Source organism: Parasteatoda tepidariorum, chromosome 2 (genome assembly GCF_982258835.1).
Source record: "Parasteatoda tepidariorum strain Cologne lab strain chromosome 2, Ptep-v5.0, whole genome shotgun sequence".
Classification (NCBI taxonomy): Eukaryota; Metazoa; Arthropoda; class Arachnida; order Araneae; family Theridiidae; genus Parasteatoda; species Parasteatoda tepidariorum.
Genome location: NC_141756.1, coordinates 77,779,737 through 77,797,332, shown reverse-complemented (window position 1 = coordinate 77,797,332; position 17,596 = coordinate 77,779,737). Strand labels below are relative to the sequence as shown.

At 25.8% G+C, this 17,596-nt stretch overlaps 1 protein-coding gene across 7 annotated transcripts in view; it reads left to right on the top strand.

Moving 5' to 3' along the window:
- Positions 1 to 17,596, top strand: part of LOC107442807 (dystrophin) — a 238,478-nt gene that overhangs the window by 106,508 nt on the left and 114,374 nt on the right. For 6 of the 7 annotated variants that reach the window (XM_087157549.1, XM_087157551.1, XM_087157550.1 and 3 more), the window contains 13 exons: positions 204 to 371; positions 1,341 to 1,499; positions 3,144 to 3,287; positions 5,500 to 5,652; positions 6,257 to 6,481; positions 7,884 to 8,180; positions 9,649 to 10,020; positions 11,589 to 11,761; positions 11,943 to 12,093; positions 13,226 to 13,401; positions 14,119 to 14,266; positions 14,973 to 15,083; positions 16,779 to 16,952. In XM_087157549.1, coding sequence (XP_087013675.1) covers positions 204 to 371; positions 1,341 to 1,499; positions 3,144 to 3,287; positions 5,500 to 5,652; positions 6,257 to 6,481; positions 7,884 to 8,180; positions 9,649 to 10,020; positions 11,589 to 11,761; positions 11,943 to 12,093; positions 13,226 to 13,401; positions 14,119 to 14,266; positions 14,973 to 15,083; positions 16,779 to 16,952 — 2,451 coding nt within the window. The remainder of the gene's footprint in view (positions 1 to 203; positions 372 to 1,340; positions 1,500 to 3,143; positions 3,288 to 5,499; positions 5,653 to 6,256; positions 6,482 to 7,883; positions 8,181 to 9,648; positions 10,021 to 11,588; positions 11,762 to 11,942; positions 12,094 to 13,225; positions 13,402 to 14,118; positions 14,267 to 14,972; positions 15,084 to 16,778; positions 16,953 to 17,596) is intronic. The other variant, XM_071177700.2, reaches the window with a different exon arrangement.

Here is a 17,596-nt window from a genome sequence, read left to right as displayed (position 1 = left end):
AATAATAATTTTACAAAATCCAAAGATAGGCTAATGTAGAATAAACTGTAAATTAAATAAATAATTATACTCTCTTTCTATAGTCATAATTTCTTGCTGCAACATTTTTTAGCTGTAAAAGAATCGATCATTATCTTCGCTTTGAATTTTTTAAAATATATATTTCATAATTTTAACTGTTTTTAATATGTAATTTTCTTTAGGTGACTGAAATTAGATCCTCACTGGAAGATTCAGTTAAGAAAGAAAATAACTTAGAAGCTCAAATATTTCATTTTCAAGAATGGCTTCATACTGCTCGTATGGATGCTGATAAAACTGCCCCAGAAAAGGCAAAGAACGTCAGTGAATTACAAATTCAGCTTTGCACTGTAAGTTTATTTTTTGCTTACTATATTTGTGATCACTAACATTAAGTTACTAGCAGTTCACAAAAGGTGGGAACAATGACAGCAGCTAATTCTGAAATCTACTGATATTTATGTTATATGCATTAAATATTCGCTACATTTCCAATATAATTTCTTGCTTAAGTAAAATTATCGCTATAATAACTTTTTCCTTAAAATTTTCGTACATATTTTCTTAAACAATAAATTTATGGGAAAAGCTACGCAGTGCAAGTTAACAAGTTTCTAGCTTACAAGTTACAAGCTACACAAGTTAACAAACATTGCATGTTTTGGACAATTCTTTGTTTCATGTGTAAGAAAATGGCATTTTGTTACAGAAATATTTTGTATCAGTGTAAGATAGTACTTAAATGATTAAAAAATTATGTTAAGGATGTATAAATAAATTTAAAGTTCTTGAATGCTTGAAAAATTATTTAATGGCTGGATAAATAAGTTTAAAATACTTACTTTAAGGTTTGAAAAAATATTTCAAGGATAGATAAATAAGTTTTATAAGATTTCAGTAATTACTTTCTTCAATCTATTTTCTTTAAAAATAGTGGCATAGTTTTGTTCACTACTTTTTTGGACCTGTAAATTGTTCTTCTAGAATTCTTTTATGCAATAAAATAAAACTTTTCTTTTGCTGTTATTTGTAATATAAAATAACCATTCTTTTTAAACTTTATAACTCTTATTTTTATTTGTAAATATGTGGACATTATTAAAAAATTTTGTTGTTGTTGTTATATTAGCTTAGTTAACATCATGATTGCTCAGATTTGACCCTTTTGGTTGCTAGACAAAAATATAAATATACTCTAGCATTTTAAGTGTGAATTAATTTTAACTTTGTTGCTGGAGCTTTTAAATTAGATCTGCATTTATGCTCCTTCCTTCTGATAACTACTTTTATGCAAATTTATGAGTCATGCTTTGTTTTAGGATATTTTGTCTGAGGTTCGGAATAAAAAGAATTTATTAGACAGTCTGCTTGAAACTGCCAAAACTTCTGACGAAAGTTCTGTGGAAAGCATTGTCGAACTTCAAAATCAGTTTACTTCATTTGAGCAAAAATTGATGAAACGAATAGAAAATCTAAAGGTATATTTTTTTTATTTATCATTGTCATTGTATAAAAATATCTTTAATAAATATTAGCAAAAGACAATTTCATAAAATTTTTTATTATTAATATAAGTTGAAAAAATAGAGTTTATTTGTTGCAGTTGTTTACTGTTAAAATGCCTTTTTTTCTTTATTATTTTTTAGTTAAAAGTTTTGCATCTAAATAGCACATTTATTGGCTCTTGTTTTTAAACATCAGTAAACCCTATTTTCCCCATAACTACCCAATTTTTAATTAAGGAAAAGAGTTGGAAATCAGGAAGATTTATGTAAGATCAGAAATTATTTTTTTTAAACATTGTTTTATGATATAATTAACATTCCTATTACTATAATATTTAATTTATCAAAATATTGCCACTTATTCTTGCATCATTTCAAAAATGGTTAGTTATCTGTTATTTTTTTTATTTTTTTTGTGTCATTATTCTAATCTAATATGAAAATTCCTTATTCAATTCTAGTATATTTAACGACATGAGAATCGAGAAATTATTATTATGTTAATTTTCTTTCTGTTGACCTGCTTATTTTTACTAAATTATTAAAAGTGCAGATACTAGTCAATGAGAGTATATTCCCTCAAATTCTATCTTTAGGAAGTATGAAACATTCTCTACTTATGTATATTAAAATAAAACTTTAAATATTTAACTTTATTTATTAACATATTAGTACTATTATGAGATTTAACTGTATTAAAAGTGTAGTTGAACCTTTATATTTAAACTAATTATACATATTTTCTTTTGCTAGTTACTTTTAGTTTAAAACAACTTGTAAATCATTTTTAATAATTTACAATTTTTACTAACTCTTGTTACTTTTTGTTCCTATTGAAAGTAGTATTGATAGTAAGACTAAATATTAAAGACAAGACATTCTGACAAGAGTACAGACAAAAACTCTGAAATCTAGAAGTAAGGCTGAGTATGTTATCCTATCCTGCTCTTAAGAAATAAATAAAGAAAATAATAGTAATAATAAATTAAATTAAACCGAATTTCTTTGTTAGAGATAGTAATTTAAGATTGTACTATTAAAAGCATTAAAATCAGTAATGATTATAAAACCTACTCGGAATTCAACTTTTGACAAGAATACAGAAGGAAATTCCAAAATCAAGAAGTATTGCTGAGTATGTTTTATTACTTTTAAGAAAGAAAGAAAAAATTGGTAATAGTAAAATTGGTAATGAAAACAAATTGGTTTGTTACAGATTATTATTAAAATTTGTCCTATTAAAAGCATTGAAATCAGTAGTGATAAAAAAAACTAAATATTCAAGAATGTTTCAACCCTGTCAAGAATACAGATGAAAATTCTGAAATCCTGAAGTATTGCTGAGTATGTTATCCTATTCTTGAGAAAGAAAGAAAGAAAAGAATAGCAATAATAAATAAAATGAAAACAAATGGCGTTGTTAGCGATGGATGGCGTTGTTAGCGTTGATGTTTTTTAAATGCTTAAGATAAATTTATAAATTGGTAAAATATTTACAATTTTGCAATTTATATAATCTCTGTTCTTCTTGTAAATACATTTTTCTTTGTGCTGTTCTTCCTTTGTGTTGCACTCTTTTTATTCTATATGCTCTATTCCCCCATCTCTCAAATCAAGCTGGATGCTTCTAAAGAACATTCCAAAGACTTTTTTCAGTCATTAACTGAAGTGAGGAACTGGTTGCAAACAGCTGAAAAATTTCTTGTCAAGTTTGAGAAGCTCTCAACTGCACAAAAACATTCTCAGTTACCCAGACTTGAGGTTTGTGTTTTTTTTATGATGCAATTTTCATTTCCCTGCTTATTGTACTGTTTTGTCAGTCAGTGTTCGCTTTTTGCAGTCTGTGGCTTTGCACAATGGCTTTTTTCTTTCATGTAACTGTGTTTTCTTACAGCATGTTTTTAATGTTTATGTGAATTTAAAATATGTAATGAATATAGATTTTTAGTTATGATTTTTGAAAATGTGCCGTGTATATTGAAGAAATTTAAAATAAATGTTATAATTAAGAGGCCTAGTTTTTTGTTGGATTCATTATTCTGTTATAATAATTGAATTCAATCATTAGATGGTAATTTTTTATGTTTAAAATAATATCTTCTTATTTTGGTTAGAAAGTTTTTTATTTTTAAGATGAACGTTTAAATCTGAAACAAGTGTATATTTTGCAAAAGTATTTTTAATGTTAAGAAATGAAAACAATAACAGTAGTAACACAATAACATATTATTGCATTTTTTAAATGTATTCATTTATGAAATCCCTCTTATTTAATCTATTCTTGAATCAAAATTTATTTTCCGATAAATGTTTAAAAAATATCTGGTAAATAGCTGCTGAATGCATTGTGCTTTGAAATTGAAATAAATCATATAAATGTTGCTATTTGCATGTTTGTTAAGAATTTTTTTATATTTTTTGCATGTATATAATAATATAATTAATATTTCCTTTACATTAGGAAACCGAGTAGGAATGTTATAGACCAAATATAGCTCTATTTGATTATGTTTAGCCTGAATTTAATTATTACATTAACAATTTTATATACAAGTACAAAAATTTGTTTTTGAAAAGCATTTCTAATGCCAAATGTTTGATAAAGTACATCTTATTTCAAGAACATCACTATTACCCAATGACCCTAAAAAAATGTAAAGACTTATAGAAAAAAAGGTTCCTTGTCATTGTAGTAAAAAAATACACTTTTTGTGTTGCCTTTAAAGACTTTTTATAATAATAAGCATAGTAATTATATTGTATTCTACATTTAAATGTCTTGCCATTGTTAGGAATTATTCATTTTGAAATATTTTACTATCGTTATTACCTACTAAACTATTATTTACTTTTCTAAGCATTTTCTCACTAAATGTATTCTTAATTTTATTTTTTAGATAAACTTTTGAAACTGAAATCAATATTCCTAAAATGGATTCTGCCTGCATAATAAATATTAATAACTGAGATATAAATATTTGAATAACTGAAGGCTTAAATTTACCTTAATTTGAGTCTTGAAGCATAAATTTACCTTAATATTTTTTTTGTTGAAGTCTTAAGCCAAATTATGTCACTTTAACTATCCATTATCAATCCTTTTAATTTGGAAATTTGAAAGGAAAATTGAAAAGGAGTTTTGTCATCTATTTTCTTGAAAAAATTTTCAAATAAAGAAAAAAAAAATGCTTTACAATGTTTTTGAAGTGAATGCAACGGATCTGTATACAGAAGCCTTGTGTAAAAGGATCTTCAATAAGGATACTAAATATCTATGCCTCAAAGCTGTGAGCTTGTTTTTACTTATAAACTCAAAACCTTAACTGTTAACTTCTTATTCTGAAAAAAAATTTTTAATCATGAAATGTTTTTTAAATATAAATATGCTATAAAATTAAATTATCCTTTAATATTACAGTCACACCTCATTAACACAGAATTGCTTTACATCAAATACATGTTCGGACTCTTGAGTCAGTCATCAATTATTGTATTTTACTTGTTTAACATGAAATTTTCAAGATGATTATCACTTAACATGAAAGGAAACTGGACATTACACAGATAAGAAGCATGCAAATAAATAGCCAATTATTCATTTTTAGGGATGCTATTTCCATTTTCTGCCTTTGTTAGAAGTAGCAGATGGGCAAATGAATAAAATAGTTAAAATAAAGTAGTCAAGTAAAGTCATTAAAATTTATTGTCTCATTTTAATTTGTTTGGTAAAAAATAGCATTGTTTACATATGTGTTATACTATACTGCATACTAAATGTATCTAGTAATATATATTTATATTACATATTAATATAAATATGTATTACTAGTATGCAATAAAGTGTTTCCATGACGTATCAGATAAGATGAAATCTAGTGAATAATTATGATAGTCCTGCTTATTTCGTGTTAGCGAGGTTCGGCTGTATTATTATTTTTATTTTATTTTAAAATTATTATTTTTTTTTTATCAGCATCTTCAAGAAGAATTGAAAAGTGTAGAGCAGAAGAAAAATGAGTTAATCAAATCTAGTAATCAGATGGGAAAATTGAAGGAGAAATATTCCATTAAGTCTGACATAGTTGAAGTTGAAGAAAAATTTGAAGTTCTATCTAGTAAAATTCAGGTTTGTCTTCTAATTAATAAATTTATTTTTAAATGTGTTGTTTGATGTACATTGAATATTTGTTTTTTTCTTTGCTTATGACTTTTTCATTGCACTTTATACATTGCATTTTCTTAAAAACTCTAATATGTTGTATTAGTAACATTTTTGCATTTTATAATTATTTATTATCTTAGTAAATAAACCTATCCATGTTTTACTTAGTCTAAGTCCATTTTTAAGTATTTACAGTTAAGATTAAGATATGTTTTTATGCATAATGATTGTTTTATTCAATATATTGTATTATATCTAGTTATAAAATTTATATGTTTTTAGTATGTGATGGATAAGTTTTTCTAATGACTTACTTTTTATAATAGTTCTGTTACCATTGATATTGATTAACATTTGAAGATACTCAATGTTATATTAATTTGTTTAACATTTAGATTTAATTTACCTAAAGTTTTTGGTTCATGTATTTTTATGTTTATTAAAGTACTTTCAGTTTTATTGCAAAGTACCTTTAGTTGATTGAAAAGTTATCCTGAAAGTCACCCTTGATTGTCTGTTATGTACTATAATTCATCAAAAAATGTCATATTATTTTGTATATTTTTAGAGTCTAGTTTCAAATCAGGAAATTGATGTTAAGCGAGTCACTATAGAGCAACTTAGAGCTTCACCTGTTCAATTGCCTATATCAGAACCAGGTTCACCAAAACCTGATGAAATCAGCTTGAATATTAGGCAACTACACTCCAGTCTAGTTGAGCTAGAGAAAGCTGTTTCAACTTCTAAAATCGAAAACTTCGATTCTATTCATGATTTGGAAAACCAACTTAAGGTAGTCAACTTTTTCGTCTTTATTACAAATTCACAATCAACTTATTCTTCTCACTTTTGGCTTAATAGATATTAAAAAACATGTTTTGAAATGTAATGGCGGCTTATTTATCATACATTTTGAAATATTCAGTAATAAAAAGAGAGTTTAGTTACTAACCATTTTATGGTTTAAACATGCTCATTAGGATCATCCAACTAATTATATAGTATCTTGATGCATTTAATTTTTGACATTTTCTAATACTCAGTAACTAAATGAGGTGTTTGTAGTATCATTTATTGTATTGAATCTAATTAAGCAATGGAATGGATTGGTATATACATTATTTTTTTTAAATCCATGACGTGAGCATTGATTTAGATCACAGAATGATCTAAAACAAGTGTTCACAATAAGTATTAGTGGCATATATAAATAAGTAAGCATAGCAATGTCAAATATTTCTATACAAAGCCATCGAGGTATTGAAGGAGTTAATTTAGGCATTTGCTTCTCCCTCAATTAGAAATGGTTTTGTTTTATGGCTACCGGGGCCAGTACCTCCTGAAGACGCCGGCTTCGGTGGTCATATTTTTATTTTTATTTCCTTCGTTTCCTTTAAACTAGGGAAATTCATAATTTTTTTTTATCTTTTTGGATGTTTTTTTAATTAGTTTACTACATTATTTTTCCATTTAAACTATCAGTTAACTCCAGCTTTTGTGCATAGATTTTCATTACTTCAGTCATACTATTTTCAACAGTAACAAGCAAATCATGCAAAAGTTGAAACTAAAATATCAAATAAAGCTATTTTATTAGTATTTATATTCGACCTTCTAGCCTGTGAAAGTACAAAAGTTTAAGGGGGAAAACAAATACACACAGGTCATTTATTCTGAAAGTGAATAATTTCCTTGTAAATGAATTTCGAAATAACGAAATTTTTGAAATCTATTTTTTACTCCATTCTTAATTGTAGCCCATCTACTTTAAGATTTTATCACTTTTTATTCTTAATTGCAGCTATATGAACAATATGACTTACAAATACAATTAAGAAAAAAGTGCATATTTTAAAATATGAAGGCGCACCAGTTTTGCAAGGAACAACATTAATGATTAATATGTATTTTAAATGCTTTGTCAGGTTCTTTTGGAAAACAGAAATTGTATAAAGCTTTTTATCTGACTAAGCAAAATTTTTATTCAATTTATAAATTTTGTAAAAATTCTAAAATTAATTTGCTTAAAATTCCAGCTTTATTTTACATTACTACAATGTAGTGCTTCATCAAAATCATTAGCTAATTATTAGCATAAATGTGATAATTATAGATTAATCTCTTACTGTATCAACTTAATGCATATTTTATGTAAATTTGTTGAAATAATTACGTATTGTTTTTTTTTTAATCAGGATTTCAACGAAAAAGCACTCACAGTTGAAGATAACATGCAAAAACTAGCAGGTGATTGGCAGGTTTACGAAAGTAGAGACAGTGCAGGTGCTGAAAAATTAAGTCACCGAATGAAAGAGCTTGAAGACATGGGCTTGAATATAAGAGAAAAAGCAGAAAAACATCATTTCACATTAAATGAAAAAATAAGCAAATGGTCAAATCTTGAAGAACTGAATAGCAGAATTTATGATCAATCACAGCAACTTTTGCTAAATTTGCAAAATGGAAATAAAATACCAGTCTCAAAGCAGAAGGTTTGTAAAATTTTAGCTTTAATATCTTAGCTATATAATTGCTTCGTAATAATTCACCTAAATTCAAGATCCGGATAATTTAGTTCCCAGCTTTTTATAGTGGTTTAATTGTAAAAAAGAAAAAACTAACTAGATATTAGTTCTGTTGAACATAAAAAATCATTAAAATTATAAAGGCTCTTTAGGCTCTTAAATTTTTCTCACATGTTCATATGTTTAAATTTTCCTTTTTTTCATACATACACATTTTAAAATTTTTCTTATGTGTTTAAAAACTTAATATTTCTATTTCTGAACTATAGGATTTTTTTTCATTTGAAGATTGCTTATTTTGAATTTATTTTATTGATTTATTTAAATATGCTCTTGTCTCCTTGTAAACATCGAGGATGTTAATTATGAAAAAGTACACAAACAAATTCATATAAATGGTCATATTATAATTTTGGTTCGATAAAAAACTTTCTACAACACTGAAGCAATGTTAATCTTTAATTTTTCATTTCAACACTAAAGAATGTTTTTTATTTGTTGTAATCATGGTATCAAAATTGTAGAGTATTTATTTATGTTGCTTTTTTTGTGCTCATTTCATATTGTTTAGCTGTAGGCATGCATATGTAGATTTTAATTTATGTATGTGCAAAGGGTCGGTATGCTTTATCAGTTTTTTTATTGCTTTTTATTTTCAGTTTTCTGTTTTTGTCTGTAATTTTGTCACAAAATAGCATCGTTCATCGTAAGTGTGAAAATGAAATATTCTTAGTATTGTAATTTTTAATTTAAATTCACTCTATTTTAACAAAAAAATCGAACAGAGGCGTGTAAACGGATAAATGAAAACGTTCCTGGACTAGTAATATCTTTTAGCCAATGGTTGACAAACCAGTGATTAAATTTTTTTTTGGTTTGTATCCCTGCAAATGCATGACACAACCCTGAATTCTACCATTGACCTTTACTTCTTTTTTTTTTTATTAATAAATTTACGTTTTGTTTGTTTGCTTTTTTTAACTTTTTTTATTAGTTAGTGTGCAGTGTTTAATTTTAATGGATAGTTTATTTTTACATTTCATTTTACTTTTCTGTTTTTTGTTTGTTTTTGTAAATAATGTTTCTGTGACCTCAAAGAAGCTTTAATTTTCCTCTTTTTATTTTGTTCGATTACTCTACTCTTGTATTGTGCTCTGTATTTAGCATTGTTTGATTTCTTTTTTACCTGTCACATAGTGCTATTGTAGCTCGGTTATATATATCTGCCTCAAGCTGTTAGTCAATTAATTTCTACTCACCTTACACCTACATTTAAGTTTACTAAGTCTCTCCATTAAAAATAATTAACTGTACAGTTGACCAATTCCTCAATACAATGACATTGAATCTCTGATATTTTGCTAACTCTTTTTTGAATTTTTGAGATTATGTTAACTTTTTCTGCCATAAAAAAATACTTATATTTATTTCACAGACTTTGGATGAAGAAGCCAAGGGATTGCAGAGGGAGTTTGAATGCTTACAGCAAGAAGCTGTTGAAATTGGAGCTTCCAAATCACTTCTTCAAAAATTCTTAAAGGAAACAACTACCAATTTAGCTGAAATCAGTATGCGTATAGATGAAATGGAATCTTTAAAAGAACCTGTTTCAAAGACTGTTGTTACACAAACGGATAAAGATCAAGTTATTGTTTTGGATACTTCTAATCCAGTGATTGTTCCCGATTTTATAGCTAAAGTAAATAAAATTAGAGAAGCTGTTGCTGCAGTGAATAGGCAATTAATGCAGCCTGAATTGTCTGGAAAAGATTTTGAAGATTTTGGACGACAAGAAAATTCTTTGAAAGTAATTATTGAGTCATTTATAATTTTTTAGTATTTTTATAATATATCAGAAATGCACCTGTTTGATTTCCAGATTACTTGATTACTTTTTAAAGTACATTATACGCACATATATTGTATATTCATATTACCACTGAATATTATTGAATTGATATTAATAATTTTGCTGTTCGATCATTTACCATGGTTTAATTCCGGATTATATTAGCATAAAATAATAAATACAATTGCATTTATAATTTTAGCAATTTATTTAAAAGCAAGGAATTGATGCATTGCTTTTTAATAAATTATTTAATCTTTTGTATTTAAAATATTTTTTAATATGTTAAATTTAAAATGTAATAGTTATATTAAGTATAATAATGTTTAATTGTTAAAATGTAATGTTCTATGGCCATTTATAATTCAAAAGAATATTTTTTCGTTATAGAAATTTTCAAATATACAGGCTAGGGCAACTAAGTTTAGTGATTTATTAAAATGTAAAATTTGTAAGGTAGTTTTTTTCAAAATCTTATTGAAATATTTATAGATGATGATTCAAATTTTACATGCCTATTTTTACAATTTTCAAACTAAAATTTGTTGAACTAGCACATTAAAAACTGAAAAATTTGTACAATAGTACAACTGAAAGTTTGAGTTTAAATTTTTATTGAAAAGTCAACTAAAAACTTAATTATTTAGTAAATGATTCAATAAAAATTTAATTTATGAAATTGTAGGACAGCATATAATTAGTTTAAATAATTCTGAAACTCTTTAATCAAAGTTCAAAAAATAAATGCAGAATTTAATTAATGAAGATTCATTCACTGAAATTTGTATACTGTATATATAAATTTTTAAGTTTACCTTTAAACCCCAAAATTTTCCGAAAATCAGGAGATCAACTTATACACTTATAATAAAGTCAGACATTTGTTGATTGTGAAATATCGGTGCCTTGTAAACAATGAGGTAGATATGAATGACTTTGTATCAATTTACTCCTTTTAAAAACTATTTTTAGTGTGTTATATACAATTAATTTTGCCTTTTCTTTCATCATATTTGTTTTTAAAAAAGGTTTTAGAAATATTTTAAATTGCATTCAGAAAATAATAAAAAAGGTTAATATAAATAATCTATGAGTATTTCAAAATACATAATACAATGAAAACTTTTAAAACGTACTATAGAGATACAAATTTAAAAATTCCAGAACATCATCTGTGTCACATTAAAATAACGTTATACATCTTATTCCTAATTTCAAGGAAAATGTCATAACCAAAACAATATGAAATATTTTTAACTTTTTTAATTTTGTAGATTTATAATTTTTTTATGTGTTGTTTGATTTTTAAAATTTTCATACTTGGTTTTTTGAGTTATCGACTTATACACCAGAAATTTATTCTTTCACAATGAAAGAAATAATGGGTTGAAGGGGATGGGCACTTAATTAACTGAAACCAAGCTCAATATTCATATTGTGATTTATTATTTTTCTTTATTTCTGTAAGCATTTATTTTGTTTAGCTGAGAATGCTTAGTTGGTTATTTATGTTTTCAATTCTCTAGTGTGTCAAAGACAGCACAAATGCATTAAAACCAAATGTTGATGTTATTTGGGCTGAAAAGGAAAACATCATAAAGAAAGCAGCTAAAAGCGAGGTGGCTCAAATTGACCGAGTATCTGAAAAGCTGAACGAAGAGTGGAACAAATTAAATAAAGCTTATGATGAAAGATACAAGTAAGGATCAATCCTAAATCTGTTGTCATGGATTTTATTGTGAAATTTTTTTTATCAATTTGTTATTTTTGAGTTTTTTTGCAATCTTTAACCTTATCTCTGTATAAATATTGCTACTACAAATTTGTAAATATTTGTATAGTTTTGTGTTTCTTACCTTAATTAATTTTTTTAACTAAAGGAGGTGGCAAAAATCAAGAGATGTATGGCAGCATTTTGAGAGTGATCTCAGAAATATGACATCGTGGCTTATGAGTTCTGATGCAATATTAGCCCACAGTAGACTACAAAATGGGAACTTGGATTATGAAAGAGCAAAAAGTCATCAAGAGGTATAAAAACTTTTATTTTCCAAATATTATCTGTCCTTTTAGTTTAATAGTTGTCCTTTAGTTGTTAAAAGGAATAAAATAATATTTTAAAAGACTAATTGGTAAATTTCTATTAAGTCAATTCTTGAAAAAAATTATACATAACATTCAGAATTTTGTCAAACATTTAATAATTGCAAATTCGGTAATTGCATTGTTAATTTTACCAATATTGTAACTAGGTGTTTATTTGTCAGAGGATTCAGAGGTTTCATTCTCTTTATTTGTCAGAGGATTCATTCTCTTTTAAAACATTTAACCTAAGCTGGAATTCTAAAGGTAGTTGGTTTATTTACTCACTTTTAGTTATGGGCTCAATGATACGCAAGAGTAAATATATCTTAATAAATCACTGAGCTCTTTAACTTTTAAAACTTTTGAGCACAGAGCTTTTTAAATTTGTGTAGAAATTTTTGTTCGGTAAGCTTACATAATTTATGAAACTGGGTAAGAACTGGTTTGTTACAGAGGAAAGCAATCACATCACAATTGTGCTTCGAGGAGTGACTCTAGAAGGACATGGGTTATAAACTTGTCACTTTGCAATTTCTTTAAATATGTAACATTTTAATTGTTTATTTTTAAAGATACATTCAGCTTATAATTAAAATAAAATGTTTGTGGTTCGATATTCCCACCATTTTTCTAGTGACTGAGAAAATTTTATTCTAATTAAATTTCCTTTAAGATATTTTTCATATACCTCTAACAGTATTATAAAATAAATTCTAATTGGCTATTTTGTAATTTATCATTTATAAGTTTAGTAATAATTAATCAATTATTGATTAAGTAATAATTATTAATTTAGTAATTACTAATTAATTTAAATGAATTAATTTTGGAATTTTTGTTAATTAATTTTATAAATGTTTTTCATGATAAACTTTTATTATGAAATCTTTCGTAATTTTTTTTTAAAATTGATTGCAATATTTGCCAAAAGTTTTGAATAGGCATCATCTCTTATAAGTTTCAGTATAAGTTTGTTAATATTTCATGTTCAACAACATTAAATTCAGTATTTAATATAAAGCATTCTGATTTTTTTCTGTTATTTCAATTTATAACTTTTAATAAAATGTGTTTGCAGATGCTCCAGAAACAAGTGAGTGAGAAAATGGCCATTATGGAGACCATTAATGTAACAGGTAAAAGAGTGCTTAATGAATGTTCTACTCCTGATGCTATACTACTACAAGAACAATTAGACTCTATTAATAAACGTTGGAAAGATTTAGTTGCTGAACTAGCTGCAAGGAAATCAAAGTAATTATAGCGCATATTCTATTTCACATTAAATTGTATTTAAGACATTAAATTGTTCATTAAAAATGGCATCTAGGTTCAGAAAATGAATTATTATTAAGATAATTGTTATTTTATAAATTTTGTATTATATATATTTAAAATCCACTTTTAGATGTATTTCCAGAACATTTTATTTTCAAAATCTATGATTAAATGGAATGCTAGATAAAAAAAAAAGTTATTTGTAAAGAAATTAAAATGCCTTTTAATTATCATTGAATAAAATTTTGTTTAGTCTTGTAATTTGTTATGTTAGCTTAAACATTTTAAGCAATCATTAAGGAAACTTTGTCTGAGTTTGGTCTAAAATTTTGTTATTTTTTTTAGTTTTGAAAAATATGTTATTTTTAGAAAATTGACCCTATAATAGCAAATTTTCATAATTACTTACTGCAAGTTTTCTCTGTTAAATAATATTTATTTTATGGATATTTGTTTTTACAATTTAAAATATTGCGTGAAAATGAAACCTACTATGCATTGACCCTATACTGTAACTTTTATATTATTAAACATCTAGTTTCTATGTAATGTATTTTGTCTTTAATGTAAATTTTTTTTGCCGTGATTTATATTATGTTTTTTTCAACTTGCATTCATACAGTTCTGTGTTTTATTACTATTATTAGCCTGTTCTTTCTAATTCTGATATCTGATTTTTATGTGTTTTTGCAGATTAGATGAAGATCAAGACGCATTAGTTGTAGCAAAAAGTGAGATGCAGGATCTAACATCATGGCTTAAAGAAACAGAAAATCTTCTGTGCAGAACGCCAAAAACTACCGATCTGTCAACTGCCATATCATTATTGGAAAAACTGAAGGTAATATATATTTTTATAATGTTTGAAATATGTTTTAATAGTGTAAAAGATGTACTGGTTTCTACTAAGTTTTATATATTTCTAAACATTCAATACTTTTTAAACAATAGCATTTGAATAGTTGTTTATAAAAACAAAATTTACAAGAAAAAATAATCCCAATGTAAGATTATTTTTTGCTTGTAAATTTTGTTAAAAATTTTATATTGAATGAACATTTTATCTTGGACTTTGTTTCTTACTGTAACTTAAATATTATAGATAAATAATTCATAGGCTCTCAATCTACTGGAATTTGAATCTATGAATGATTATTATCATATTTAGACAAATTTTGCTACAAATATAGTGTGTGTTTAACTTTAAATGTGTACCTTCTTGGTCATTTTCACGTTATTGTCTTCTTAGATCAATATCTTTGATAATCCATACTTTTCATGGTTATCATTGACGACAGATAAAATCATAAATATAATTTAGGTAATCCTCACAATATTATGGAATTGGATAATCATTGTCTCTGATTATCATTGCAATATTATCTTTGTTCATAATTATATCATATTTTTCTTGTAACTATAATATATTTTAAAACATATTTGAAAATATTACATGATATATAAACATATTCTGATATTTCACAATATATTGCTATATTGTTTAGTTCTATTATGTACTTTGAGTAACTTTTCCGTATTAATTTTAGGAACATGAAGATGATATTCCTTCCCGTAGAAGTAGTCTTTTAACTGTCCTATTAGCGGGATCTATGATTAAAATTGAAGAAGTAGAGCCTTTAGAGCAGCGTTATGCAAAAGTAAGTTGAAATAAGTTTGGTTATAATATTAACATTGATTTTTTTTATACTTATTAATGTTAGATCATCTATCTTCTTCTTTATCTTGAAATTAATATTTAGCCATTTTGAAAATTAAAACATTTCTGATGTATGTATGCGAAAAGGAATGAATAAAAATATATGCACCTTCTCATGTTTGACATTGCTGATTAAACTGTTTTAGCATGTAATTGTTTTAAAAATTAAAAGCTGGAATCTGAAAAACACTTTCTTTATGAATTTTGTTAATTTGGAACTTACTATTAACTAAAGCTTATTTTTGCAGTACAGTACAGAACCCGTTATCCGGAAATCAGAAAACCGGAAAACCAAAAAACTGGAACGAAATTTGATAAATTTTCCCGCCATTTGTTTTAAAAAATGTTTTTTTCCTCATAAGATTTTAGGATTTTTTTTCTTTTTTGAAAGATGTTTACCTTACCATCATTTTGGAAATAATTATTAGTGTATTATTTCATCGTTTTTTCTTCTTTTTAAGATTATTTCCAAATATTTTTTTTTTTAGTTGGGTTTAACAATAAAAAAAAAAACGACTTTTTGTACTGATTCAGAAAACCGGAAAATCAGTTATCCGAAATAGGGATGGAGATTATCCGGAACAATCGGGAGATTGTTCCGGATAATTGGTTCCCTAGTGTATCTTCCTTGAGTCATCCTTTTTGTTTTTCACTCATGTTCATTTTGTTTTTCACGACATTTACTTTTAGTTTTCAATTTTGATAATGTATGGTAATGCAACACACAAATTATTCCTTCTTCGGATTTTATCATTACAATGAAAAATAATTAAATCGCAATAAAAAATAATTAAAAATCATGAAATCCGTAATAGTTATTGACGAACTTAAAGATCAACGGCGAAATCATGCAAATCAGACTCCTCAAATGCATTGTTTCATTTTGAAATTAGGTTTTTGTAATAAATAATATCATATTAAAAAATATTGGACTTAAAAACTATGGGGAAATCAATAACGATACTATTTCCTTCTTCGGATTTTGTAAATATTCCCAATAAAAAAATAATTAAAAATCATGAAATCCATAGTAGTAATTGACGAACTGAAAATCGATGACGAAATCATGCGAATCAGATTCATCAAATGCATGTTTCATTTCGAGATTAGGCTGTTGTAATAAATAATATATAAAAAATATCGGATTTAAAAACTATGAAGAAATTAACAGCAATAATTGCTTAAAATTTGATAGAATTATTGCCTTAAAAAGTAAATACTCAAATGCATGATTTGAATTTTCCATATTGTTTGAAATATATCGGGATATTTAAAATCTGCATGCAAATCAATATCAATAAATGTCGAAAATAGAATTGAAACATTACATTGATTTATCATACTGTCTTCATAAATTGGGTGTGTTAAAAAGTTATTATCTAAATGCATGATTCAAATATTGCGTGTAAATTTCGCTTTCTAGAAAAGTAATTTATTTTTTACTTTATCAATATGAAAATCTTTCTGCAAAAAAATCTGTAACAATGCTACGACTTTTTTCTCCTTTTTTAAAAAAAAAAAAACTGTCCCTTTAAAAGGATGCTATGCACAATTTGTGTTAATATTGAATCTTATTATTTTTTTACTCCATGTCAAGAAAAATGTTTCACTATGTATCCTTTGTTTCATCATATAGATCACAAGTATACTGCCTGATAGACGTCAAAATTTAGAGTTATATGTTCGTGATCTGTCTTCCTTTCAAGAAAAAGTTAAAGTAGAGAATGAATGGTTACAGGAAACAAAGAAAGATTTAGAAGGTCGCCTTGCTCTGTACAGTGCTGGCAGGAAAGTAGATGAAAACAACTTAGTAAGTTTAGTTCTTTGTTTAAAACTTAGTTTTTATTAATTAATGCTTATGAAATTTAAAACCGATTCTGATCTCTTGATAATCATACTGTATTTTAAATTCTTTTTCTTAAAAAAGGATGTTTTTCTATCTGTTCTGGGTTTATTTTCATACCATTCTTCTGAGTAAAGTAAAATTTGTCACATTACAGTTTAAAGTTAGAGGAAGGTCACAATCGATGTTAAAATATGTGTAATCTACTCTGAATTATTCAAGCAGAATGGGTTTTATGCATTGTTGCAATTTAAACTGCTAACAAATATTTTTTCCGGTTATTTACATGATATTATCTTTGATTTATACCTGCTCATAACTTTATTCTATTACAAATCAGTTTGACTAAAAGTTTTGTTTATTTTCTTTGGTTTTCTATGTCTGGTAAGAACTAAAATAAACATGGATAGTTTTTGTATGGTGTGGAGAATTAGTTTTCTGAGAGCTTGTTGAAACCACGTATTTATTATTTTATTTTTTATTTTTAAAGTGGTCTGTAGCTGCTAAATGAACTGATGCTATTTATTAAGCTTGTGGCGTAATTACCACTACAAATATTAAATACCAAATCACTGTATATAAGACATGTTAACTCTGATTCCATCACGGTA